At 49.3% G+C, this 27731-nt stretch overlaps 2 protein-coding genes across 3 annotated transcripts in view; one reads left to right on the forward strand and one right to left on the reverse strand.

The window, feature by feature from the left end:
- Nucleotides 1-2139, forward strand: part of LOC121103229 (basic proline-rich protein-like) — a 2902-nt gene extending 763 nt beyond the window's left edge. The window contains exons 2-3 of the mRNA XM_040632374.1: nucleotides 169-675; nucleotides 1450-2139. Of these exons, the coding sequence (XP_040488308.1) occupies nucleotides 169-675; nucleotides 1450-1751 (809 nt within the window). The 3' untranslated portion in view covers nucleotides 1752-2139. The remainder of the gene's footprint in view (nucleotides 1-168; nucleotides 676-1449) is intronic.
- Nucleotides 1-2742, reverse strand: part of CTIF (cap binding complex dependent translation initiation factor) — a 308542-nt gene extending 305800 nt beyond the window's left edge. The window contains exon 1 of one of the 2 annotated variants that reach the window (XM_040632532.1): nucleotides 2570-2742. The gene's annotated coding sequence lies outside the window, so the exon portion shown is untranslated. The remainder of the gene's footprint in view (nucleotides 1-2569) is intronic. The other variant, XM_040632531.1, reaches the window with a different exon arrangement.
- Between the last annotated feature and the right edge of the window lie 24989 nt (nucleotides 2743-27731).

Below are 27731 nucleotides of genomic sequence, written 5' to 3' on the forward strand. Positions count from 1 at the left end.
AATCACCGATGACGCTGTACCCCAGAATGCGTTACAAAATTACTGCCTACAAGCGTACATTATCTAGGACAGACACCTGACACACCAGAGATGATCTGTGTGTAAACCGAATCCTGTTTCAAATACTCAAAGGGAGTTTCCTCAGGCAACCTGAGTGCGTCCTGTGAGGGGCTGCACCTCTAACGTTTGCTCAGTGCATTCTGTTCCCATATAATTGGATTTTCTTGAAAGCCTGGCAGTTTCCTCGCGCTGGCTGGGCATGCTCGAAGCCGGGATTCCTGAGGTTTTCGGGCCAGACCCCGAGCTGGGCACGAGGAACCGGGAACGAGGAACCGGGCCCGGACAGCCCGCGGCCCCTCCCCGTGCTCTGGGCGGCTCCTTCCTCTGTCCTCCAGCTCCGGCGGCGGCGGCGCTCGTGCTGTGTCACTTTCGCCCTCCCGAGACTCCTGCCGCCGCGGGGCCCGCAGCTCCAGCCGCTTCCTCCCTTTGCGCGCCGGCCCCTAGCCTGGGAGATAATCCCCCGGCCGCACAGACCCGGCGGTGAAGGCGGCGAAGGCGTGCGGCCCGCCGCGCACCCGGGGAGCAGCTCGGGCAGCAGCGCCCCGACCGGCCGGGGCCGGGTGGGCCGGGCAGCCCTTGGCCCCCACTGTCTCCAGGACCAAGAACTGGAAGGGGGTGAGCAGAGCGCGCCGGTTCTCTCCAGGGTCCGCAAGGCAGCGGCGGGCGCGCGAGCACGCGCACCCACCGAGCGCCGCGGAGCAAGGGTCAACCCGAGCGTGTTGGGAGGGTGGGGGGCGGCGACACGCGCGTACCCGCGGCCCCTCCCCGCCCGGCCAGACCCGCACCCCGCGCAGCCGAGTAGGCTGCCAGCCCGCCGGGTCAGGGGGCATGGGGACGCGGGGGGAGGCACGGCGAGTCTCCCGCGCCACCGCGAGCCCGGAACTCCCTCGCCGACTCCGCGCACACGCAAACTGCAGGGGCTCCCCGGTCGCACAGCCGCAGGACCCCCAGTCCAAGTAACCCGGGCGCGCGGGCGCGCGCGGACACACACATGACTAAGAGCCCAACTGGGACCGCGAGGGGGCTGGCGGGACGATTCACCGGGCAGTCGGGCCCACGCGCGTCCCCACTACGCCGCGGTCTGTCCCCCCCACGCCCCGCCCCCCACACACGCCAGAGCGGTGTGTACACACACAAACAGCTGGGCGGGGGAGGCGACGCCTCGCTCCTCGGGGTGGGAACACACAGGCCTCCGGCAGCCAACCCTCCCCTTTACAAGTCGCACCCCCTCCCTGCTCACACCGGCCCCCCAACCCCAGCCCTGAAAACTCCACGAAACCCAACAGCCAACGCCGACCAAAGGAGGGGTTCCGAACCCCGATTGTCTTTTAATGTCAGTGTTAAGACATTCCCAACTCACACCCGCGGTCCCCGGGATGCTTCCTCCAGACGCACCCGAGCTCCGGCCCGCGGTCCTCGGGGGCCGCAGACCTCCGCCGCCGCAGACCGAACCACAACCCCCTGCCCTCCCTGCCCCCACGACCCGCGTCCAGGACAGTCACCTGCTCGTCGTCCTGAAGAGCTGGAGCCGGAGCCCACCCCGCGGCCGCTCGGGTCACTCGCCACGGCGAGCAGGCTTTTCAGAGCCTGTCAACTTAACCCCCGCTCCGCCTGGCGGATCTATTCCCCAGGCCCAATTACACCGCGGCGACAGGAATAATAATAAAAAGCCAACAGAATCACCACCGTAGGGAATGTCCAAAGCTGCGACCGCAATGGCTCCACCGATTCGGGTTCCTCCTCTGCTCCCATCCCCCGCGCCCCCCGCGGCCCGCAGGCTCACCGGGGACGGAGGGAGGGTGCCGCCTGTCTAGACGACAGACATCCCCGCGCTCGCGGGGACGGGCGCGCACACACTCTCGCACGGCCGCTGCTACAGACACAATCAGTCACCGCAGGAGGGAGGGGCTGCGTGGAGACACTCTCTCGGGGTCCCTCCGGCAGCCACCAGCGCAGCAGCCTCCGGCCCGGAGTCGCCACCCAGGGCCGCGCTCCCTACCTCGGCGGAGCGCGGTCAGAACAGCTGCAAGTTTGGCTGCTACTAAAGCAACTGCTTGATGCAGCAAATGCGGGCTTCAAAACAAAAGGGAGAGCAATCACGCTCGCTCTCTTCCTCCCCCGGCTCGGAACCCGGCACATGACAGCGGCTACACCGCGCGGCTCCGACGCGAGCCTGGCTCCAGCCGTGCGCCCCCGAGAGCCCCCTCTTCTCCGGAGCCCCAGGGCTACGGCTCCCCACTGGGCGGGGAGCCCTGCGGGGTAGCGGCGAACCTGGGGAGGGGGCGAGATCTGGAGTGCGGTCCGCGACCGAGAGGGGGTCGGAAGATGGGCGCGGACGCCGGGCGGCCGGGGGCGCAGGGAGGGGAAAGGGGGCTAATTGTTTGGGGCGGTCTTCTCGGATTTAGCTATAAGCACGCGCACGTCACGCAGCCCTCCCGGCGGGTCCCCGAATCGATCCGCAAGCTGAGCTGACTAAAAGAGGGGGGCGGGCGGGCGGGGGGATGCTCACCTCGGGGTTCCTCCGGCCGCCGCTCCGAGTCCGAGTCGGGGGTGGGGGAAGGGGGCAGGGAAGGGGAAGGGAGGGAGGAGGCTCCAGAGAGCCGACTCCTGCCTCGAGTTCCGCGCGTCCCGGCTGCGGAGGGGATCCGCGCCCCAGCGCACAAACCCAACCGAGAGGGGAGGGAGGGAGGGAAGGGAAAGAGGGAGGGAGGGGCGGGTGGGGGGGAGGGAGTAGAGGAAGGAAAAAAAAAACAAAAAACGATCCCTGCTCTGACACAGGGAAAGAGAATGTAGGAGAGTGACGTCCCGGCCCCTCCCTCCCCTCCGGCCACGTGCAAAGACTTGAAAGGAAAGAGGGCGGCGAGAGGCCTGCTGGGTAATGTAGTTCGCCTTTCTTTCCCGGGATGGCGGGCCCTGGAGAGCGGGGCGCCGCCGGGACGCCGTGGATGCCGCCGATGCAGCGGAGACTGTCCAGTGTGGTCACGCCTAAAGCCGCCGGCCGACGCCCCCTCCCCGCGACCGTGGCGCGGCCCTGGGTGGGGACCTCCGCATTGAGAGAACTGGGGGCTGAGGCGCGCTCCAGGCTTGCAGGGAAACGTTTGGTTTCAGGGGCAGGAAGGCTTTCAGGATGAGGACTTCCGTGCTGAAAGTGCAAAGTCTGTCCTAATGGCAGATAAAAGGAAGCTTTGTGTATGCACTAGGCGGTCCATGTGGCGTTATTAATGCTGCATTAAATGCTAACGTCTGTTATTGAGATGCGTATGTTATAATTAACATTTGAACATCTCTGTGGCAGGGGCGGGATGTTGTAATTAGATATGCACTTTGCAACCAATTAATTTTCCATTGGCCATGCTAAGGGTTGGGACTGGGGACCTGGAGGCTGGGAGAATTCAGTGCAGTGGATAAGTCAGTAATCACTTAACCAGATCACCAATGTTTTCCAAGTACCTACTAAGTGCCAGGCACTGAGGTTCGGACAGAGAGGCCTTTCTGAGAAATACACGAGGCTGTACACCCTTCCAAGCAAGGGGCTTATAAACTCATCTGAGGAACTGTGTGACACATATAACTTCAGTGGAAATCCACTCATTAACACATATGACATTTGGTGAGCCCTTTCCACAGATGGGACATGCCTGGGAATGCCAAGACAAGTAAGACCCTTAGTTGCTCCTCTCTGGGAGCTCAAAGTCTAGTGTGAGGACCACGGTCAATGAAAGTATAGGGGAAAAGGCAACACTTAACACAGGAATAAGCAGAAAGTTCTAAGGAACCCTCAGCAGGAGCAGTCAACCTGGATGGAGGGTGGCTGCAGGATAGAAGGCTTCCTGGAGGAGGTGGCACTTGAGCAAAGAATCATTAAGATTTTTAACGAAGGCAAAGGAAGGGGTAGATATCTGACTAAAGCTACAGAGGCACCAGATGAGAGAGAAGCAAGCCAATTCCGAAAGTCCCAGCAGTTTGGCAAGGCAGAGGGAGCAGATTGATGGGGGCGGGGGAGGTTGGGGGAGTGTTCAAGGGGCAGGAATGGAAGGGTGGATCTAGAGGACAGAAGGAGCCTGGGATGGCTTCTCACTAGAGGTGAGGCTTGAAGTCGTCCTTGAAAGGAGGAGTGGGATATCGTTTTTAGTGGAGAGCTGATCTTCCAGGCTTGTGGCTCAGCGTGAGCCAAATTATGGGAGGAAAGCAAAGCACATCGACAGTGACGCCCAGCAGATCCGCTCATTTGATCCTTGTACCAAAGGGCATGGGGGCGTGTCATCCCCTCCCTTCTAGGGGAAGCCAGCAGGTCTACCGCAGAGGGGGTATAGGAAGCCAGCTGTCTGCGTCCCAGGTCTGGTATCCCTCACCAAAGGAACATGTTTAAGCATACCTGACTCTTCCCGCTGGTTTGTCCCTCTTCTGCCTCATTGGTTCAAGCAGGGTGTTATTTTTATGCTTTAACATCTGGATGACTTCCTAGGTTTACAAAATATAAAATAGTACTGGAGTCTATCCACTCAGCAAATTCCCATGGACCTACCTTTTGTTGTCAGTGCTGTTTTGCGCTGTGTTTGCGATGCTTGCCACCTACAAAGAGACAAGAATGGAATGGTCTGGGTCTTGGTTTGGCCTCTGCTTTAAATCACACCCCCAGAGGTGAGGAGAGACTGAGCAATGTGCAGAATGCAAAACATCCGCAGAGAGTACACACCTCTGTTTGGGGAGTGTGCCTGGGGTGAGCCGGCCAGTGGGGATGGCACAGCCTCAAGCGTCAGCTTGACCCCTGGGTTTGACTCGCAGGTATGCTGCTTCCCAGCTCTGTGACCTTGGACAGCTTCCTTCACCTCCACATGGTGACCTTGGATAGTTTATTCAGCCATCCTTGGCCTTGTGAGAAGCAATGGTGATAGTATCTTTGCGCTGGCTCTGCCACATAGCAAGTGGTCCGTGACAGCGGACTCCTTTCCTCGGCCCAGGTTTTTTTGGGCCAGGGGGAGGATCCCTGAACTTTTCTTTCTGTGGAGTCGCCAGCAGAGCTGGTGCACCGGGNGGGTGACTCATCCTCACGTGTGAAACAGATTAGGTTTGTCTTCAAGGAACCTTCGGTTCTAGTCCCCACCCTCCACTGGGCCAGCTCTCCTAGCCCACACCGCCCCATCCTGCTGCCCAAGGACCCCCGTAGTGTGTCAACCCAGCCAGGGCACCTCCTCTGGGCCCCCGCATTGCTTCTCCCTGCCTATCAACACTTGCCCTCTGCTCCCTGGGTCAACAGAGCCTGGCTCTCTCTTTACCTCCCGTCTGCTAAACCTTCCTTAACGGAGGATAAGATAAGCCTTTGATTCGCTCCTCCAGCCCCTACATATTTGTCTTTACATGTTTTCTTCTTATTGAGAGCTCTCTGAAATGGTCTCTGATGATGGGGTTCCAGGCTGGAGTGGGGATCTCTGAGAGGGGGAGCTCTGTGGGACCCTCAGACCAAAGTTTCCCAGAATGCGAGGCCCAGGGCTGACGTGGTCCTCATCTGGTGTCCCTCCTTCTCTGCTCTCTAGTGGATCTTACACCCACGCTGCACGCTTCGGTCCGAGCTGCTGCTGGGGACGGAGTTCATGAACTAGCACCAGAATGGGTTTAATTGTGGCAGATCTGAGTTGCCAAGAGTTGCCTTTGTTTGACTGGTCACCACATAGCCTAGAAATTGAAAACCAGAATGATTCTCTGTTTTAAGCAGCTGCTTTCCCCAATTCACATGTGCCTAAGATAGTAGCAAAAAGAAATATTCTCCTTTCTTCTCCTTCCTTCTTCTGCCTGCCTTCCAGGCTTTCCTGTCTCAGTCAGTACATTTATTGGAGGCCTGGTGGGAACCTACCAGAGTGTGGGGTCGGGGGGAGAGGCTACCTGTCTTCAGGAGCCGGGGAGACCGTGTGCTATTAGGGAAAATGACGAAGTGCCACATGGCGTGAGGGGGACTCGAAGTGAGTCAAGGCTTCCCAGTAGGCTGGCATGGTAAGACAAGGCTTCTGGGAGGAAAGTGGGCCGGGGTGGGGGGGAGGAGGGCAGCAGTGGCCAGAATCCCTGTTGGGTAGCACTGGCCTGGGAGACGTTGCGGAAGATGTGTCTTTAGGTGGAAACTAGGCTGGGTTCATCATGTGTCGGTCTGATGGCCACTGGCCCGGCAGAAGGAAGGAAGTTACCCGTCTGGTGTCTGCACTCTGTTACTGTGGTGTTGGCCTGGAGAGATAGTGGCTTGATAGAACCAGGTTATATTTCACCTGTGCCTCATCTCAGCTTCCACTACACAACCCCAAAGACCAACATCTGAAAGGCAGACGGAAAGTGATCCTCTGGGGCTGAAGTTGGTGGTGGAGGAAGGGCATCAATAGAGAACGATCGAGCTTGTAAAAGGCAGAAGCTAAATAAGAAATAAACCAAGGGGTATTTATTGGGAACATGCTATGCATCAGGCATTGCAAAGACCATGGTGGAACTAAGTATGTGAGAGTAGGTTCCAGATCCCACCCGACCCTTTGCTGCTGGGTGACATTTCTTCCCTCTGGGCCTAGTTTCCACACCTGTAAGATGGGAAGGCTGGACTGTACAATCTCAAAGATTATTTCCAAACCTGAAGTTATCCCTTCAAGAAGTTTACAATCCCCCTGGTAAAAGTAGCTTTAAAATTAAGCGGCCAAAAGGACGAATTTTAGGCTGTTTCATTCCAGCAGAGCTGGAGGGGTTTGTAGTCTCCGTTACACAAAGCCCTGAAAGCCATGAGGGAACATAAGACAAGTAGATCTTGTTTTGCAAGATTCAAGGATAGTTAATAAAGCCCACGAGTAGTCAGGCATTCTTCAAGTCCCTCAGAGTTCAAGGTCAGACCTCACAGGTCAGTGGCAGGAGCTCCTTATCCACATGATGGCCTTGTCCATGACGAGGACCTGGGCAAAGGGACATCCCTACAACTCCGCAAGGAACGAGTTTCAATGTCAGGTTACGCTCTGTAAAAACCCTGCAATACTCACCCTGGGAGGGACAGCCAGGTATTGGAGCAAAGCTACACACGTGATCCCAGGGACCACAGGCCATTGGCTAGGCCTGGACTTAAGAGACCCAGGCTCCAGGGGATCAACTGAGCCAATCAGAATCCGTCTTGCAGGACTCTACAGGAAGAGGCTGAAAGGCCTTTGCTCATTGGTGACTGCTCCTCATCAGTCTTGGTTGGGTGCCCCTCTTTTCCCACCTGTGGCCTTGATGGGCCAGTGCAAGATGAGAAAGCTGGGGTTGGTGGAGTGGGGAAGAGGGAGAGAGATGTCAAACATAACCTCAGTTTCTGATTTTCTGATTCTCAGTGTACTATACTTCTCTCAGATTCCTGATATCTCTGTATCCTTACAGTAATTCCCTTTCATTTGTGCTCGTTGAGAGGGTTTCTGCTCTCGGTAATCCAACGACCCGCATCTAGAACAGCCTCAGAGGCAGGACCCGCGAAGAGAAGAGTTAGGGCCATTATGATCCCTATAACTGGGAATTGCGCCTCCTGAAGATGTCCTTCCCTTTTCTATCCTAGATGTCTCCCTTTTCCACTACTTTGTAATTCCTGTCTCCTAAATCTTATTCTGAAAGGTCCGCAGAATAATTTGGCCATGAACCTTCCACAGTCTCTAAGTCCCCTTTTCCAAAGAACAATAGCCAATATATTAATTGAGTAGTTACTATTTGCCAGGCAACAAGAAACATTTGTCTCCCTTCTTCAACACAGCAACTTTTATAGTAGAAGGAATGGAAGAGGGGTGATGGAACTTGCCGCGGGGGTGAGAGGGGGAGCACACAGCCAGCCGGCAGTGGACCTCAGAGCCCGCGAGCTTAACCACGCCCCTTCTTCCCGAACAGCAGGCGTCACCTTCTCTAAGTCCCCAGGGAGCCCCTGTCCTCCAGCTGTAGGAAACGCTGTTCTTCCTCACCGGTGAGTTTATAATGAGGAGCTATACTCCTATAAAAATAGGAGTATTTTTCTTTTAAACTGAGACTTCAGAGATGTGTATGCCCCAAATGATTTTATGCCATAGAAGAATGATCTTTGTTCACATATCTCATCGGTCAAAAAATATTTTTTGATCTAGAATATGTTTGTCAGTTATCTGGCTCCAGATTATTTACCAGAATAGACGCTTTAAATGATGGTCTAAAGATGAAATAAATATTTTTTTAACATTCTATAAGTTTAATGTGTACAGTGTGATTATTTTTTAATTAATTTTTTAGTTTTAATCCCAGTATAGTTAACATACAGTGTTATATTAGTTTCAGGTGTACAATATAATGATTCAACAACTCTGTGCATTACTCAGTGCTCGTCATGATAAGTGTACCCTTAATCTCCTTCACCTATTTCACCCATTCCCCCCCCATTTCCCCATAAAGATGAAATAAATGTTTTTAAATGATTTAAAATTTTTGGAATTAATGATTCAAAAGTCCGAGATTATTTTTTGTCTTTATTTATTTGTTTATTTATTTAAAAGATTTATGTATTTATTTGAGAGAGAGAGCACACACACACACACACTCGTGCAAGTGCGGGGAGGGGCAGAAGGAAATCTCAAGCAGTTTCCCCATTGAGTGGGGAGCCCATTTCAGGGCTCAATCTCACAACCCTGAGATCACAACCTGAGCCAAAACTAAGAGTTGGACGTTCAACTGACTGAGCCACCCAGGTGCCCTGTTTTTTGCCCATATTTAATATAAAAGTGAATATCAGTAAATTTCACAATACTTTCTTCTGACACCCCAGTGGCTCATTTTGGCACACATACCATATCTGGGATTTTTATTTTATTTTATTTTTTAAAGATTTTATTTATTTGACAGAGATAGAGACAGCCAGTGAGAGAGGGAACACAAGCAGGGGGAGTGGGAGAGGAAGAAGCAGACTCATAGTGGAGGAGCCTGATGTGGGGCTGGATCCCATAACGCAGGGATCACACCCTGAGCCGAAGGCAGACGCTTAACCGCTGTGCCACCCAGGCGGATTTTTAATGTTTGTCACGTTTCCCAATTTGTTAGTAATAAATGATTGCGGGAAATAATGAAGATGCAGTCAACTGAATCTGAATTCCCCCTTCAACTTATTTATTACCCCAGTAGTTTTTATTATTTATTTATTAATTTTTAAAAATATAGTCATTTTTATTTTTTCGAAGATTTTATTTATTGATTTGACAGAGAGAGAGAACGTGTGTGCGCACAAGCAGGGGGAGCGGCAGACAGAGGGAGAGGGAGAAGCAGGCTCCCCACTGAGCATTGAGCCCGACATGGAGCTCCATCCCAGGACCCTGGGATCATGACCTGAGCCGAAGGCAGGCACTGAACAGACTGAGCCACCCAGGCACCCCCAAGACGGCACATTTTAAACAGAAATGGGAGTATAATTTTAAAACCTGAGATATGCCAGATACCAATAGAGATGGAGTGACTGTTCAGGGAAAGGGGTATCTTGAGAGCCAGAGCACAGGGGAAGCTTCACAGATGTGGAACCTGAGTCAGGCTTTGAAGCCCGAGTGTTATTTGCGTGGGGAGGGTAGGGGAAGGGCCGGCAGCCTGGGCTTCATAAATGGAAATCCACAGGTGCAGGGTGGAAGTCAGCAAAGGGAAGGAAGAGGCAGAAGGTCCAGAAAGTTAGTAACGTGGAGCTCGTGTGAGCCTGGCCTCCGGAGGCCGACAGACCAGGGTTTGTATCTTGCAGCCAACTTTTATAACCGGGAACTCCGTGTCCTCTATAAAATGGGGGAATAACAGTGCCTCCCTTGGTGTCTCGTTAGGAGGATTAGGGGCGGTCATGTATACAAAGCACTTTGCGCATTGTAAGGGCTCCCTGAAGCTTAGGTTTTATTTTTTGGTTATTATTGGTGTTTTTGTTGTTATCTTGGGGATAGGTTATATGGGTCCTGGGAAGAAAATCTGATCAATTGGGACTTTATTCTGTGCCCCCACAGGAGTGCCGTTAGATTTTGTGTTTGAGCGGAGTGCGCCCCAGACCCTGGGATTCATTCTGGCTTGAGCCACCAACCCAGTCATCCTCATCTTCCCTGTCAGCAGAGCCTGGGGAGTACGGAGCAGTCTTCTGGAGGCTCTAGAAGCAGATGTTCTCTTCCTCTCACCCATGTGGAGACACAATCCGCACGCCCCACCTCCTTTTTTGTTTTGACAATATTGATTATCAAATTTGTTTAGACTTTACTCTTTCCGGAAAGGCTTTTTACATTCTAAAATATACCTAATACATGAAAATAGGAGTTTACACAAAAGACACTTTATGAGATGATCATCCCTTTTACAAAAGGAGTAACCATAGTTTCCTTAAATAGCAGCTCACCGGTGTATCCAGCATCAGCCCTCATTGACAGATTGTGCTTTGCCAGAAACTGTTCTGGAATGCACCTGTGGTTATTAGTGTGGTTCACAGCATGATTGCCCATGACCACCTTCCCAGGAGTTGACTGATTTTGATCAAGTTTGATACTTGAATAAAGAGTGTAAGAAGCCCTTGAATTTATTGTGTTCCATCTTAAGCCAGAATAGGGGTTCTGCTGAATTCTTTGAAGAATTTCTGCAAAGTCTAAAATGAGCACAGCTCACCAGTGGCATTGACTCTGGTCTAGAGATCACTGGACTGCCAGTACATCAGGGAAGCCTGCTTGGAGGAAGTGGCAAAGGAGGTTTTCAGAAAAACAAGGAAAGATGCCATTTGACTGACATCGAATTGGAGACCATCCCAGGGGAAGGGAGCTATACGGGAAGATGTTGGACCCTCTCCCTGCAGGGCCAGCCAGTCTGGAACCTCAGATGGGCCACGGAAGAGAGAGGAGCAGACCGCAGACAGTTGGCCTGTCCCCCAACCTAGAAAACAATTTTGATCTGACACAGAGATAAGATGTGAAACGTTCCCTTTCTGCTATACTTTATTTCAGGCCTTATCAAACATACCCTTTCAGCGGGCATGTTGCCATGACAACCTTATAGTCACTGGAGGGCATCTGTAATTGGTAGAAAATAACATTAATTTAGTTTTTTTTTTTTCTGGGAGGAGTTTGAGTTTTAGGCTACTTAAAGTACTCAGATGAAATCTTTTTGCCTGAGCATTCTAATAATCACCTTGTAATTTAATTACTAAGCCAGCACCAGTGAACTCTTTTGCTCTCGATTGAGTTGTAATTTTCGAATCCCGGCTTCCTGGGCAGGGCCTGGCTCTGGAAGTTGTCGTTACCCAGATGCAGATCATAACCTAGGCTGTGCTTCCTGAAGCCTCCAGGCCGTGGAATGAACTTCTAGGATCCTGGGAAAATGCAAGCAGGCTCTGAGTGGTCCACCTGTCAGCTATAGCAAGCATTCAATCCCACCAAAGAACATTCCAGGTTGTCCTCACTGTGGCTTCTTCATTCCCCACTTTCTCCTTCCACTGGATATATTCCCAATTCCTAGGTATAAAAAAACCCCAGTTATGGAATTACAGGTTTTTTTTTTTCTCTGATTTTCTTTTGTTTTTTAAAAATTGTGGTAAAATGAATATAACATAAAATTAACCATCTTAACTATGTTTATATGTAAAATTCTGTGGCACTAAGTACATTCACATTGTCGTGTTACCATTATCCATACATAGAACTCTTCATTTTGCGAAATGGAAACTCTGTACCCATTCAATAAGAACTCATTCCTTCTTCCCCAGCCTCTGGTAACCACCATTCTGTTGTCTGTCTCCATGAGTTTAACCACCGTAGAGGGCTCATATGAACGCGATCATACAGTGTTTGTCCTTTTATGACTGGCTGATTTCACGTAGCGTGATGTCCTCAAGCTTCATTCATGTAGTAGCCCGCGCAGAATTTTCTTCCTTTCTAAAGCTGAATATTATCCCATTGCATGCATACACTACATTTTGCTTACCCACTCGTCTACTGATGCACAGTTGGATTACTTTCACCCTTGGCTATTGTGAGTAACGCTGCCATGAACATGGGTGTGCAAATATCTCTTGGAGGCCTTGCTTTCATTTCTTTGGGGGCACACACCCAGAAGCGGGATTGCTGGATCATATGGTCCTGCTATTTTTAGTTTCTTGAGGGAACCTCCATACTGTTCTTCCTGGCAGTTGTACCATTTTACTTTCTCATCAACAGCACACGAGGGTTCCAATTTCTCCACATTGTTGCTGACATTTATAATTTTTCTGGTTTTTTCTTTTCGGTAGTGGCCATCCTAATGGGTGTCAGGTGGTCATAGTTAAATTTTGAAGAAGAGGGCCTGTCTAATCCCACCATTTATTTTTATTTTTATTTTTTTTTATTTTAAAGATTTTATTTATTTATTCGACAGAGATAGAGACAGCCAGCGAGAGAGGGAACACAGCAGGGGGAGTGGGAGAGGAAGAAGCAGGCTCATAGCGGAGGAGCCTGATGTGGGGCTCGATCCCATAACGCCAGGATCACGCCCTGAGCCGAAGGCAGACGCTTAACCGCTGTGCCACCCAGGCGCCCCTAATCCCACCATTTAATGACACGTCTGCTAATAGCAATGATCATAGCTGACATTAATTGAACACATTAGCATGTGGTCGACCCTCTTATCTTGTATTAGGGCTCTCCAGAGAAACAGAACCAACAGGGTGTGTGTGTGTGTGTGTGTGTACACATGAGGATATATATGTGTGTGTATAAACGTATATATACACAGGAGGATGATTTTCACTCAGTCTACTAAATCAAATACTACTTTTTTCTGGGGACACCCTCATAGACACTCCCAGAAATCATGTTTGACTAGCTCTCTGGGCATCCTGTAGCTGAGTCGAGTTGTCACATAAAATTAACCATCACAGCAGCCTATGTTAGTTACCTCACTCGATTTTTACACTAGCTCTATCATTGCCAGTTTCCAGATGAAGAAACTGAGACCCAGAGAGTTTCTGGAGTTGGTGATTCGCCCAAGGCCCTATCAGCAAGTCATTGTTACAAACCACTGAAGGCGGACCGTGAAGGAGGCCACGAGATTCCTCGGCACTGAGCAAGACTTGCTTCCACCTCCAGCCATGCGGTTCTTTTCTTATGTTTCTCAAATGTAGTGCCATTCCTGGTGATGACAACAAACAATAATGAACACAACAATGATAATACGTGTGAAAGAGAAAAAAGGAGCATAACCAAATGTTCGACTATAATCTCCACATGTAAAAAACCCCCTCCATATTTGAACATCTCATATTCATAGAGAACTAAATTAGACGGTGATTATTCCTATAATGGAATTATTTGCTTTATAGAAAGATTCACTGAATTATCCTCTTCTGTGATGAGTTTTCCCCATTCACTTAAAACAGGAATTAATTTATAACAATGTGGCGTATAGATGGCTCCCCCAGAACACAACTATTGCACAGCGTGAAACCAAATCAAGTTGCTAAAATGATTTCGATTACTGGATAATGATGGGGGGAGTATTTGCTCACTACAGCCTTTGAGGATTCCAGCTACAAAGGGATTTGCAGACTCAACTATTAAACCACCACCCTTAATCTTGGTGAAATCATGAAGGACCAGAGAAATGCCAAAAGACATGTGGAGCGGATTATTAAGCAAATGGTTTGCAAGCACCCAGCAGAAGAAGGAATCATTTGAAGAGTCCTTAACAAGGCGTAAATAGCAAGCCAAGACACACTGGAATCTTTTCTTGGATTGCCAGTGCTAAGAGAGAACTAGAATAGGAGAGAGCCATGGGTTTGTTATGCGCTTGGCAGTCTCTCCTGACCTTCTCATGAAAAAGCAGCAGAAATGTCAATGGAAAATAACACATGGCTAGAGGAGCCGTTACTACGGGCTTTTTGGCTGAGATGACATGTGGTGTGCTGGTAGAAGACTTCTGTCCAGGTAATCAGCACTCAGCAGGTACCTTCCCACCGTATCAGTGAGGCATTGCATTCGGCTGCGAATAACAGAGACCCCAGTTACAGCGGCTTCAGAAATGATCGGGATTTTCTCTCACATTAAAAAAAAAAAAAAGTTGGTACAGCCACTTTGGAAGACAGTTTGGCAGCTTCTTCCAGAACTAAACATACCCTTCCCATGTGATCCAGCAATCACGTTCCTTGGTATTTACCCAAAGGAACTAAAAACTTATGTCCACACAAAAACTCGCACATGGATGTTTATAGCAGCTTTGTTCATAACTGGGAAAACTTGGAAGCCACCAAGATGTCCTTCAGTAGGTGACTGGGTAAATAAACTGTGGTTCATCCAGGCAATGGATGCTCATTCTGCGCCAAAATGAAATGCGCTATCAGGCCACAGAAAGATATGGAGAAACCTTAAATATATACGGCTAGGTGAAAAAAAAAGCCAGTTGGATAAGGCTGGATGATCCCAACTATATGACATTCTGGAAAAGGCAAAACCAGAGCAAAAGAGAGGAAAGATCAATGGTTGCTAAGCATTCTGGAGGAGAGAAGGAGGGATGAACAGATGTAGCATGGGGGGCTTTTAGGACGGTGAAACTACTCTGTCTGATAACTACAATGGGGGATGCAAGTCATCACATGTATGTCAGAACCTATAGAATGTCCAACATCAAGAGTGAACTCTAATGTAAACTGTGGATTTTAGTTAATAATAATACATCGATATCGGCTCATCAACTGTGATACATGTACCCCACTAATGCAAGATGTTAATAATAAGGGAAACAGTGGGGGAGGGGGAGGCCAGATATGGAAACACTGTTCTTCCTGCTTGATTTTTCCGTAAACCCAAAACGGCTCAAAAAGGAAAGTCGATTATTCTTAAAAAGAAAAAAGCAAGATGGAGAAACAAAAAAATGTCCAGAATTGGGCAGTCTCATGTTGAAGTGGTAGGTCCATGTTTCCCGGACCGCTGGCTCTGCCCTTCTTTCCAGTCTGCCTTCCGCCGTGCATGGCTTCCATCTCAAAGTTGGCTCATGGTCACAAAATGATGACTTGAGCTCTAGCCACCTGAGCGTCACCTGACAGCGGAGGAATGGGAGGAAGGGCAAAGGGACATTTGATTCTCTGCCAAATCAGTCTCCTTAAAAAGGTCCCAAAGAAGTACAAACTGCGTATTAGATAATATTGGGGAATTATTGTTCATTTTGTTAGGTATGATATTAGTATCGAAGTTATGTTAAAAAAAAGGAAGTATTTCTTGGAGAGATGGACATACTGAAGTATTTATGGGTGGAAAGAATATAACCTCTGGGCTTTGCTTTAAAATAATTTAGGGGCACCTGGATGGCTCAGTCAGTCGAGCCCCCAACTCTTTGATTTCGGGTCAGGTCATAATCTCAGGGTCATGAGATCGAGCCCAGCTTCAGGCTCCATGCTGAGTGTGGAGCCTGCTTGAGATTCTCTCCCACCCTCTCCCAGTGTCCTCCCCAACCCCACCCCTCCACTCGAACGCTCTCTCCCTCTAAAAAATAATAATAAAAAAATAAATACATGAAATTAAAAAAATAAAATAATCTAGGAAAAGAAAAAAGACACAAGAATTGGAAGGATCAGTGAAATGAAGAGTGAAATGTTGATAGCTATATAAACCGTGCGCAGGGTACATGGCAGTTCTTATACGATTTCTCTACTTTGGGAGACGTTTGTATTTGTTATTATAAAAAGTAAGAAAAGTATATATTTCTGCCTACATTTCATTGGCTACCCTGACTTGCAAGAGAGACTGGGGAATGGATTTTTACCTGGGCATTTGTCACACTCAACATACGGAGTCCTGCTGGTGAGGGAGAAGGAAGCCTGGGTACTTGGACGGCAACCAGCACGTTCTGCCGCGGTCGCTAATAGCAAGCTATTGGAAACCACTTTCTGGCAGAGTCTTCAAATCAGATGGCTCCCTGGTCACCAAGCCACATTTTCCTCCCATTATTGCCAGGACAGCCTGTGGGTTAGACTCGCCAGTAGTCTTAATCATGTCCTCGTTCTTATTACCTGGAATGTTCTTCCCGGAGCCATTGATTATTTATTTATGTATTTTTCCTTCCCTCCACCCATTCACAGAGTTTCTACTTCCCATCCTTTAGGACTCAACTCCTAGCACAAGCGGGAAGATCAGAGGGAGAGGGAGAGAACCCCAAGAAAACTCCCTGCTGAGTGCGGAGCCCAACATGGGTCTCTATCTCACCACCCTGAGATCGTGACTTGAGTCAAAACCAAGAGTCAGACGCTGTGCCACATAGGCCCTCCGTAGAAATGATATTTCACTTTTAGCTAGCACTTACCAGGTGCCAGGCAACATGAGAAGAGCCTTACTTGCATTATGTCATGTAATTTTCACAACAATTCAAGGACCAAGGCACTAATATTAAGTCCATTTTACAGATGAGGAAACTGAGCCTTGAAAAAGTTAAATTACTGGCCCAAAGTAACCCAGATAGTAAGTTCTAGAACTAGGATTCAATCTCCAGGCATTAGGACTCCATACTCTCAAACATTACAAGATACTCCCACCTCCAAATACTCGTGGAATTTAAGAATAAATGCTTTTCATGAGCTGCATGTGCATTTCCAAAAATTAAACATTTCCCAGTGGTGAAAAAAAAAAGGGAGTGAAATCAAGCCCAGAGGTTCAGACTTGGAAACAAGTGAATGTCTTCTCTTTCAATCCAGAAATATCCATTGCATTGGATTTATTGTGAGCTCGGCACTGTGTTAATGGCCACGGGGAAGCAGAGCTAGAAGAGTAGCTGGTGTGTTTCTGGCCCTTAGGGCCTTGCTAGTGTGGCTGGAGAGACACAACAGAGAGAAGAGCCTGAGGCAGGCAGAGGGTGGGGAGCGGGGTGGGCAGTCGGGATGCTGAGGGAAGACCCCAGAAGGCCTGGGGCAGACGGTGGCCGGAACGGGGACTACAGAGCACAGTGGTCTTGGATGAGAGCAGGCCCTCCTGGACTTTTCTCTGGGTCTTGTCCAAAGCCCCCACGGAGCTAGCCCGGAAGGCGCCTCCCATGTGATACTGAATTTCTGGATCAATGCCCTCCATCTTTGTTTCTCTAGCTAAGAATGGAAGTTGGGGTTCCCCGACTGGGCCAGGACAGGAAGAGAGGCTATTCTCCAAGCCCCAAAGAACACTTCTGTTGCCCTGTGTCCCCGTGACCTTCTGTGGTGTTTGGAGAAAGGCGGCTATGTGAGTGTCCCCATAATGGAGCCTTGAGGGCTGCTGGCTTTTGAAAACCCTCACCTCTCCATTCTCTCCCTGGGGAAGCCAGGGGATAATTGGGTATTATGTGCAGCCTCTAAGACACAGGGCCCTTTCAGCATGATTGTCCCCTGGGAGTGGCCGTATTTGTGTCGCCTGCAATTTTCCCTGGGCAGGTGAAGGGAGCAGGTCAGGCCCAGTGCTGCCTTTTCAGAGCTGGGAATCGTGCCTGGGTTTGGGGACTGTGGTAACATTCATGGCGATGCAAAACTGTAACAGTGGAGGCCATGACAATGACCACAGAGTGTAATCTTAGCACTACACTATTTTCTTCTTCCTTTGGGGGAAGCTGTGCACAGAGCTAATGTGGCTGCCCACCGGCACTGCCTTCTCTTCTTGTGAAGTAGAGCGAACTTGACCGTGGCTTCTTCCCGCTGGCTACCTGGCTCCTCTCCTCCTTCCTCCAGACTTCCGGCTCCCTTGGTCTTTCACTCCTCCCTCCTTTCTCAGAAGCTACTCGGGGGAAGAGTGTGGTCACCAGCATTTATAGTCATGGATAGAAGAACGAGTTCTGAGAAGGAATTAGGGGGCTGGAGATTCTTACACTGGCTTGGCCACGGTCTGGCTTTGTGACCTTGGGCAAGTCACGTGCCCCCTCTCTGGTTCTGCCTCCATGTGAATAAGTCCATGTGGTGAGGGCGGGGAGGGTCTAGATCTATGGTTCTCAACCTTGGTTATACACTGGAGCCATCTAGGGCTGCTTTTTAAAAATATCGGTGGCCAGGAGCCACCACACCTCGCGTATTTGGGGGCAAAGCCAAAGCTCCGTGTATTTTAAAAGCTCCCGGTAGGGGGCGGGGGGGTGTTCTAAAGTAAGTCCAGGCTGGAGAACCTCCTATGTGATGACTTCTAAGACTATGACTATAAATGATTCTTACAGATCCCTGGATTAGCCTGGTCAGTAATATTGGCATTTTATGTCTTATTCCTATGGATGGAATTAAAATATCGATTTCTTTTGCACGCATAGAGAAAGGTAGTATCATTTTCGTGATCGGGCTTTCTAGACATCCAAGAAGTGTGATGTTCACAGAGTGGCCCTTTCAGGGTGGCTCTGATGACCACCTGCCTCAGAATTCCAGTCGGCGTCATGGGCGAGGAGGAGGGCATTCGGCATGCTCCCCAGGAGCCAGGGTTCTGCGGGCATAGAAGGATGAAGCCTCACCGCGGGCAAAGGGAGCCCTCGTGCAGACATCTTCAGTCACCTGGTGTTGAATAGCAGGTGAGTCTCCGACCATTTGACAAGAAAGAGAGCAGCTAGGTGCTGCTGGTGCATGTGGGGTGGTGGGACAGAGGCTCAGGGTGTGACCCATCGTCACGGGTGAGCTGGCCATGGCATGCGCTGGGGTAGCAGCTCTAAGCAGCTGGAAAGAAGGTCATAATACCTCAAAACTGCAAAATCCAGAAGGTCCTGGAAGGGGTATTAGGATGGCACCAAAGAGACCTTCTGTTTATTTGCTTCTGTCATGTCTGGCTCTGGGGCCAGGCTCCTATAAAGTAACCTCTGATTTTTTTTTTCTTGTTGTTTCTAATTCAATAGACACCCAGGGAACTTGTACACCAGCCTGGTAAGGAGCTAAGAGAGGGGCATGCGGATAGGTACCCTGAGGCCTACGTCCCACGGTTTGACTCTCAGACCCCTATCGTATCTGGTCCTTTGAGTGTTTTCTGCGGATTTCTCTCTTTCCCCGGCGGGATCATCAGCTCTGTGAGGACGTGGATCTTGTCTAGTGTTTTGCATGTACTAACCAGTGCCGAGTCCAGGAGTGAGCCCACAGCGACGTTTGCTGCATGCTTCTTTGTTTGACTTCACTATGGCTCCCGAACAGGAGGGCAGGATCCTCTGACGTTCCTAATGCGAACGTTCATTCATTCTGCAAATATGTGTTGAGTCCCTGATATGCATTGGGCACTTGCTATGGACTGAATGTCTGTGTGCCCCTCTCCCCGAACTCATATGTGGAAGCCCTAACCCTTAACGTATGTTATGTGGAGATGGGTCCTTTAGGAGGTTAGATGAGGTCGTGAGGGTGGGACGCTCACGATGGGATTGGTGCCCTAATAAGAGGAGATGCCAGAGAGCTAGTACCTTCTCTCTCTCTGTCCCCACCGCCTCCCCCCAGCAAGTGCACGAAGAAGAGCTCGTGTGCACACACAAGGAGACGGTGGCCTCCGACAAGCCAAGAGAAGTGGTCTCAGAATGAACCTTACCTTGCAGGCACCTTGGTCTTGGACTCCCGCCCCCGGGACTGTAAGAATATAGCTTTCCATCGTTCCCACCCTCAGCCTGCGGTACGGATTTTGCCTGGGCAGCCAGAGCTGAGGAAGAAGCCACCCTAGAACCGTTAGGGAAAGGGACGGACTCTTGGTTGCTTCCTTCCATGGAGCAGGCAGATAACCCGGTCTTCTCAGGCTCGGGGATTATGTCGTGTCGTCCTTTTCTTCTTCACGGAGGCTGGTTTTGCTTCGCAGGCCCTCAGCAAACATTTCTGAATGATGGGCGGAATAAATTTAAGTGTTTGCTGAGAGCTTATTACTAAGTCCTCAGTCTTGTGCCAAACGCTGGGAGGCAGATAGGAAAAAGAGCAGACAAGGTCCTTGGGGAGGTTGACCCCTCATGGGGCTTCCCAGGCACCCCTCGGAGGGGTCACCGAGGCCTAGCTGCCTCCTGCTCAAGCCATTGCTGTAGTGACTGGTTCTAAAGGGCTCTGACCAGCTTCCTATAGCACTGACCTAGCAGTCGCCTCCTTCACCTGCCCACACCCAGTACCAGCCCTGGATCCAGGCAAGTGGGACCCACGCCTCTGACCCAAGCTTCAGGTTTGCCTGTCCCTCTCTGCTCACTCCTTCCGTGAAGCTTTTGTAGTACTCCTGAACCTGGACCGCAGCCCGCGTGGGCCGGGGGCCTGATTGCTCCCATGTGCGTACGTGTACACACACACACCCCCACATACTCACATCTACACACACTCATACATAAATACACACGCACACACACACAGATAAACATACATAGTCACACATAAATACACACATATGCATTCTCGCATACACACACATCTACACACATGCAAGACACTCACATACACACACTCATATATACCAGTGCACACACACTCACACATACACACTCACGCATAAATACACATATGCACACACTGCCACACGTACTCACATACATACCCACATACACATATACACACATTCACATCTACACACACCCACGCACACATTAAACACACTCACACACTCATACACACTCATGTACACTCACACATAAATGCTCACGCACACACATACACACACACCACACAAGGGGTCAACTAACTATCCCAAGGCTCTGGGACTCAAGCCTATGGGCCCATCTCTGGCTGGTTCCAACTGGGCAGTCCTCTGGGATGGCCCTTCCTATCTCCTCCAAAGACTTTCCAGACCCTTGCTCTCAATGCCAGCGGGCCCTTCTGACGGATGTGATGATGTCATGCTCTCCCAGCATAGTCCAAGGCCTTGCTGCATGGGCCGGACATTCCTCGTGGAGGCTGTTCCACCCTCCTCCACCTCCCCACAGGCTTCCCACCTTCTTCGTTGGAGGGCAGGGAATGGAGGGCAGGGAATGGAGGGCTTGACAAAGAGATTACACTCTGGGATGCAGAGACTGGGCCCTAGGGGTTCAGGGAGGGCATGGTTGGAAGACTTGCTGTTCTGTTTACATTATAAAAGTTAGAAGGACACATTGAACATGCATGTCCAGGAAATGAATTTACATTGACCTTTTCCTGCATGGCCTGAGTAAGATATAAATTTGTGGTCACCTCAGTGAAGTACTTTAACAACCTTCGAGAGAGTCGCTGGAAACCCGTATTCACAGGTGGCCTCAAGGATGATGCATCATTATGAATAACGACGGAACCAGCATCAAATAGACGGTATTAGGGCCCTGCGGAGGCAAGAAGGTCTATGTTGTTTCAATGCAAACAGGTGCCAAGGAGTCATGATATTATGAGTAATAACAGTGTCGCTACCTTTTTCCTACAATTATGATTAGTCAGGACTGAACAGGAAGAGACAGTCCATGGTCATGAACAGGAAGGGGTGGTGCCTGGACACTACAAAAAATCTTCACACTTATGGACAGAACACTAGGCAAACATGTAAGTACCTATTCTCTGCCCATTATTCTAAGTTCTCGTTAACAAATCACTATTTCCCGTAGGCCTGTGAAATTTGTAATAGATTTTTAAATCAAATTGTTCATATAGTTGGAGGCCTACAAAAAATATGTCCAAGGCACTGTCTATCCTTAAGACAGCCCTGTTCATACCTCTCATTTCTTTTCTTTTTTTTTTTTTTTAAGATTTATTTATTTATTTTAGAAAGAGAGTGAGAAAGAGCACAAGCGGGGAGAGGATTCTCAAGCAGAGTCAGGACCCCGAGACCATGACCTGAGCTGAAATCAAGAGTCACCTGCTTAACTGACTGAGCCACCCAGGCGCCCCAGAATGGGAGGCTTTTTCTGATGTGGGGGAGTCATTTGGGAAGTGTGCCAGGAAAAAATTTAGGGACACTGCTGTGTAATTTGGGGTTTTAGAAAACAGAGAGATTTTTCATAATAATAAGCACACACTGGGATGTAAGGGGGAAAAAAAGGTTTTCTACAAGAGATAGGCTTTCTATCAGTGCTCCAGAGCTGTCATAGCAAAGGTTCACAGACCAAATGGCTTGAACAATAGACATTTATTTCCTGGCAGCTCTGGAGGGTGGAAGTCCAAGGTCAAGGTGTCAGCAGGGTTGGTTTCTTCTGAGGCCTCTCCCTTTGACTTGGAGATGGTCATCTTCTTCCTATGTCTTCCCTCTGTGTGTGTATATGCCTTTATCTCCTTCCAAGGACTCCAGTCAGATTGGAGAGGACCCAGCCTAATGGTCTCCTTTCAGCTTAATCCCCTCCTTAAAGGCCCTTTCTCCAAATACAGTCACATTCCAAGGTCCTGAGGGGTTAGGACTTCAGCATATGAATGGGGCAGGGGAGAAGGGGACACATTACAGCCCCTAACAGGGTTTGAGGGGCCTTGAGAGGTGAGCTGCACTGTGGTGTTTTCAGGTGTCCTCCAGGAGATTAAACTTCTTTTTTTCTTCTTTGGTGAAAAAAGTACAGAGAATCACCCCGATCAACGTTAGGAGATGAGTCACTTCTGAGACAAAGCAAAGTGCCCCATGTCCCCAGTTAGATTTTTGTCTTGTGACCCATCTGGACCCCTATTGAGGTCTTCCCACACTGTTTCTCGAGTGTGGATAAACTATACTTTTATGCATAAGAATCCAGAGGAGAAGTTAGCGGTTGGGAGGCACGGCCCCCTGGAGACAATCCAGCTGGTGCACCAGGGGACGTCATCCCAACCTGACTCTACAAAGTTGAATTGCACCGCGGTCCTAGAACGTGTAAAAGGCAGAAAGAATGATGGGGTGGAGGGAGCTCAGGCCCAGGCCGGGAGAAGTATCTAGAATAGAAGATCCAGCCTGACATTTACCACTCCACCTAGGGTCGTGAGCCAAGCTGCTTCTCAGTAATCCCCTGGGAGCTCTGAGGTTGGGTGGCTAGGGCACCTGTTGGGGCATGCCGGTATAGCTAGGGCTACAGGGAAGAGGGAAGCCAACACCCTGGGGCCAAGGCCAACATTGCCACGTGTTCACATTCTCCCACCTTAACAGCGACGATCGCATCCTCCCCCTGGCGTAAGCCCTCTGGCCCTCCTGCCCCTCACCTCCCTCCCCTTTGTCCCAGTCTACTTCCTGGTGGTAGCCAAATCCTGACACCTGACAGGACCAACGTTCTGAGGTAGCATCCAGGAAGAACGGGGACATTTTCATCTGCGGGGGGAGATGTTCTGCTTGTGCTGTAGAGAAACACTGCCTCCCCATCAGACCCAGCTCCGACAGCCTTTCGTCCGCCGCTTATACTTCTGCCAAGCTTTTGCCGTGTCCTGCTGGCCTGATGAACAAATCTGGGCCCACTTTCCTCTTTCTGACCAATAGAGAATGAGCTGATTGCCAGCAAGGAGGGTGATGGCTCCTTGTCAATGGTGGGAGTGACAGAGGCAGAAAATTCTCCAGCTGGGCAGTTTGGACTGGCACGCAGCGTCACACTGGGCCAGCTGCAGGTGCTCCAGATGGCCGGCCTGGAGTCTGTTTGTCTCCCTTGCCAGCTTTTGTTTATGTCCCACAGTCAATACTATCCCCATCACACGCATGCTGAGCGCTCAGGCCCTCCTGGAAATGCCACAGAAGGCTTCTCGATGGAGGTGGCATTTTAAGAAATGTTTCACGGAAAAAAGAGATCAAATGCGACAACTTTATTGTGGGAAGTGCTGCAGGCCAAAGAGAGTTAAACTGTATAATGTCCGTTGACAGCCTCTGAGTATGTCAGTTAGGAACCCAATCTTCTAGAAAGTAAGAATGTGTTTATAACAGCAGGCTATTTGAAATGAGGACTCACCCAGAAAAATCTAGATGGTGTGAAACTCTAGGAACTCCTAGAAATTGGTTAAAATGTCAAGTACCAGGTGATTTCGTTTACATGAAGTTCAAGAACAGGCAAAACTAGTTGAGGTGAGAAAGGTCAGAAATAGTGGTTACCTTTGGGAGAAGTTGACCGGGAGGGGTGGGAAGGAACCTTCAGAAACCCAACTTCTTGGCTTGAGTGGTGGTTACACATGTGAAAATTCTTCGATAATATATACATACACACACACTTAAGGGTAGGGCCCTCATGTATGTATGATAAACCTCAATACAAAAGCTAAAATTTTTTCCAGAGCCTGCTGTATGCCAGGTCCTGCCCTAGGCACTCAGGATACACGTGCTTGTAACAGAGACAGACAACCAGGCAATTATAACACGGTGTGCTAAGACTGGTTGCCTATCCCTACCCATTTTCTCCTTTGGGAGTAACAGAGTCCTGACGCTTAGCTGGAAACACTGCTACCCGGGTTAGAAGTTATACCTCCCAGGCTTCTTTACCCGTGTGCGGGCCCCAGATTAGTTTCCGGCCAACGTGACATGAGTTGCCTGCTTAGAAGGGCAACTTTAAGCAGAAGACTGCTTAAAGGGAGGGGGGCCCTTTTGGTACCTTGGCCTGTTCTGGTGTCTGCCGTGCAGGCCACGAGGCTGCATGTCCAGCTGCCATTTTGGACAGGTGGTGACCTCGAGGGAGAGAATCACGCAGGGAGGATGTTGGAGTAGAAAGAGGAGGGAATGAACGCATGATTTCGTGGAGTTGCCATGCCAGCACCGGACTCCTGCCCTCAGACGGTTTTCTCGGTGAGTGGACTTGGGTGTGTTTCAGTCGCTGTGTCTCAAGGCTCTGTGACTCACAACCCACCTAATCACAAGTCAAGGTCAAGGTAGACACAGGGTTCCACGGGAGACACGGAAGGCTCCAGATGAGCACGGATGGCAGGCTGTCCTTGGAGACAATATCTTCGACAAGGTGCCACTTGAGCAGAGTCCTGTAGGATGAGATAACTTAGCTCGAGGGGTATAATCAGTCTTTGAAAATGCTTCCATGGGAGCGCCATCCGGGGATGGAAATCTCCCTGGGGTTGCTCGAATTCAGTTCAAGAGACATTCTCCTGCCTTCAAGGAGCTGGAGATCTGCTCTGCCTCTTGGATAAGAAGCAACTAGCAGGGTCTCATTTTTAGTGGTTATTTGGATATTTTTTGATACAACGAATATGTGAAACTTTATTTTTTATTTGATTTGGAATATTCCCCCAATTACAGTGAAGCTCTATTTTATGCTCAAAGGTCATTTTTCTTGTATTTTTTTTTGTAAACTCAAAACTTTATAGTGAAAGACGCGCGAGACCTCTATTCTAGAAATTTTAAAACATTGCTGAGCTATATTAAAGGAAACCTAAATAAATGTATTGAGCTGCTCATTGTTGTTAAGATATCCATTTCCCTCAAATTGAGACCTTTCTGCATCTTCTAATGCGTCCATCTCATGCTATAATTTTCCTCTAAGTGGTACTTTAGGTGCACTCCACAAATTGATAGGTTTTGTTTTCATTTTCATTCCACTTAAATTCTTTTTTTTAAAGATTTATTTATTTATATTAGAGAGACAGGGAGATTGAGAGAGGGAGATTGAGAGAGCAGGAGGGCAGAGGGAGAAGGTGAGAGAGGACAATTCCAAGCACACTCTGTGCTGAGCATGGAGCCTGACACGGGGCTCAAACTCATGACCCTGAGATCATAACCTGAGCTGAAACCCAGAGTCAGATGCTTAACCAACCGAGTCACCCAGGTGCCCCTTCATTCCCCTCAAATTCTTTCCTAATTCTCACGTGACTTCTTTGGCTCCTCAGTTACTTGAACATGGGGTATGCAATATATAGATATCTGTGGCTTGTCCAGACATCTTTCTGTTGACTATTTCTGGTATAACCCCAACATGGTCTGAGATCATACTTTCTGTGATTTCAATTCTTTTAAATTAGTTGAAGTTAGTTTTATGGACTATCTTGGTTAATATTCCATGTGTACTTGTAAAGAATGTGCATTTGGATGTCATCCTTTGGAATGTTCTAGAAACTCAATGAAGTCAACATGGTTGATAGTGTTACACAGGTCTGCTAAATCTTTACTGATTTTCTTTTTACATGTTCTATTGATTAGCAACACCACGTGCTAAGGGTTGGGGCTGGGGTGCCAGAAAGATTCTTCTGTCTTTTCTCTACCTTCAGTTTTCCCGTGTGCCTGCTCCACAGAGGGAGTCTCTTCTTTCCCATTGTCTTGCTTCTCCCGCAGTGCAGACTGCTGTTGCTGGTTCTGTGCTGCTTGCCAGCCTGGTGGTGGGTGTGGAAGGGTGGGAGTGGGGTTCTCTGGTGTCTGGACTCAGCCCCAGCCTTGGATAGGCACTGGTCTCTGTCTTGGAAGTGGGGCTTTCCCAGTAATCTTGACCTTCCTCCAGTAACAGGAGACCTAATGGTTGGGCCCAGGACTGCATCCTGTCCCTCCTCTGGGAGTAGAGACTTTGGTCTTTTCCTTTCCCTCAGCTGCAGGTGTCTTCACTTGTGCTCTAGAGGCCACAGGGCTGCTGCCCTTCGCCTGGTGGCTTAATGCCTCTGCTTGGGAGAAAGATGTGGGTGTGGTCTCATGCCTTTCCTAAAGCCACGTCCTCTCCTTTCTTCCAGCCCTGAGCCATGCAGGAAGGTTTTCTCGGGTCGCCTACCTTGCCACAAATCTTTCCTGAGTGCCTGGTGGAGGTTTATAGAGAAGAGCTTCTGAGCGGTGTGGTAGCCCCCAGGGGATCTGTGGCCTTGTGCTAGCCACATGTGGCCTTCTGGATTCTTCCACCATTTTAGCTGGATGCTTCTTCTTAACGTGTATGGTGGCCTTGTCTTCCTCCTTCACTCTGTTACAGGTGAGCAAGAGCTCATGTCTTTCCCTAGATTTCATGTTAATTATGTGGTCCTGGGACATGGGTTTTTTTTGATGGGCTCAAGAAAAGTCCTGATTTGGTAGATTTTCTAGTTTTTTTTTCTTGTTGTTAAGGCAGAGATGACACTCTTTTAGTTTTCGACATTCTAGGTGGAAGCCAGAAGTCAAATATATTTTTAGATGATTCACTTTTATCCTGAATCACTTTGGGTTCTTTTCAAAAACCGTACTTATCCTCCACGGATGAAAACTTATTACCATTAAAATGACTCTCAAAGTGTCAGATCCGGAGGATCTGTGGGACATTCCCAAAGCACGATTCCAAACACGTGTCTGGTAATGAGCACCCGGTGATACCCGCCTCATTTCTCCAGATGAGTGCTCCCAGCGAGCACACTCCGTTGAAGGTTCCAGGTTCTTTTCTTTTCTTTAAAGTTTTTATTTATTCATTTAAGTAGTCTCTGCACCCAATGCGGGGCTTGAACTCACTACCCAGAGATCAAGAGTCGCAAGCTCTTCCCACGGAGCCAGCCAGGTGCCCTGAATGTTCTAGTTCAAATGGTGTCTTACAGCCTCATTTCTGCCTGGTTACAGGAAACCTGAAACATAGTGTCCCCTTGATGTCAGGAAAATTAATTAACTTCTCCAAACCTCAGTTTCCTAGTTGGTAAAAATGGGGATAATAATTGTTTCCATATCACAGGATTATAGTGAGTATATAAAGAACTGAGCAGAGTCTAATAAGACGCGCTGAGCAAATATTATATTTATTGTTATGTGACGCTAAAAAGAAGTATGTATCATTTTACTTAAGAGAGAATGACCATACATTATGTTGCCCTTGTGAAATCATTAATAACACCCCCTTTCCAAAGCATCCTGGTTTGGACAATAAATTGCATAGCGCCCTCCCGAGATCACACAGCTAGTGAGTTGGGGTAGTCAGGATTTGAGCACAGGTCACTCTGAGTCAGGACTGTGGGAACCACAAGG

Source organism: Ursus maritimus, unplaced genomic scaffold, assembly GCF_017311325.1.
Source record: "Ursus maritimus isolate PB19 unplaced genomic scaffold, ASM1731132v1 scaffold_18, whole genome shotgun sequence".
NCBI classification, from domain to species: Eukaryota; Metazoa; Chordata; class Mammalia; order Carnivora; family Ursidae; genus Ursus; species Ursus maritimus.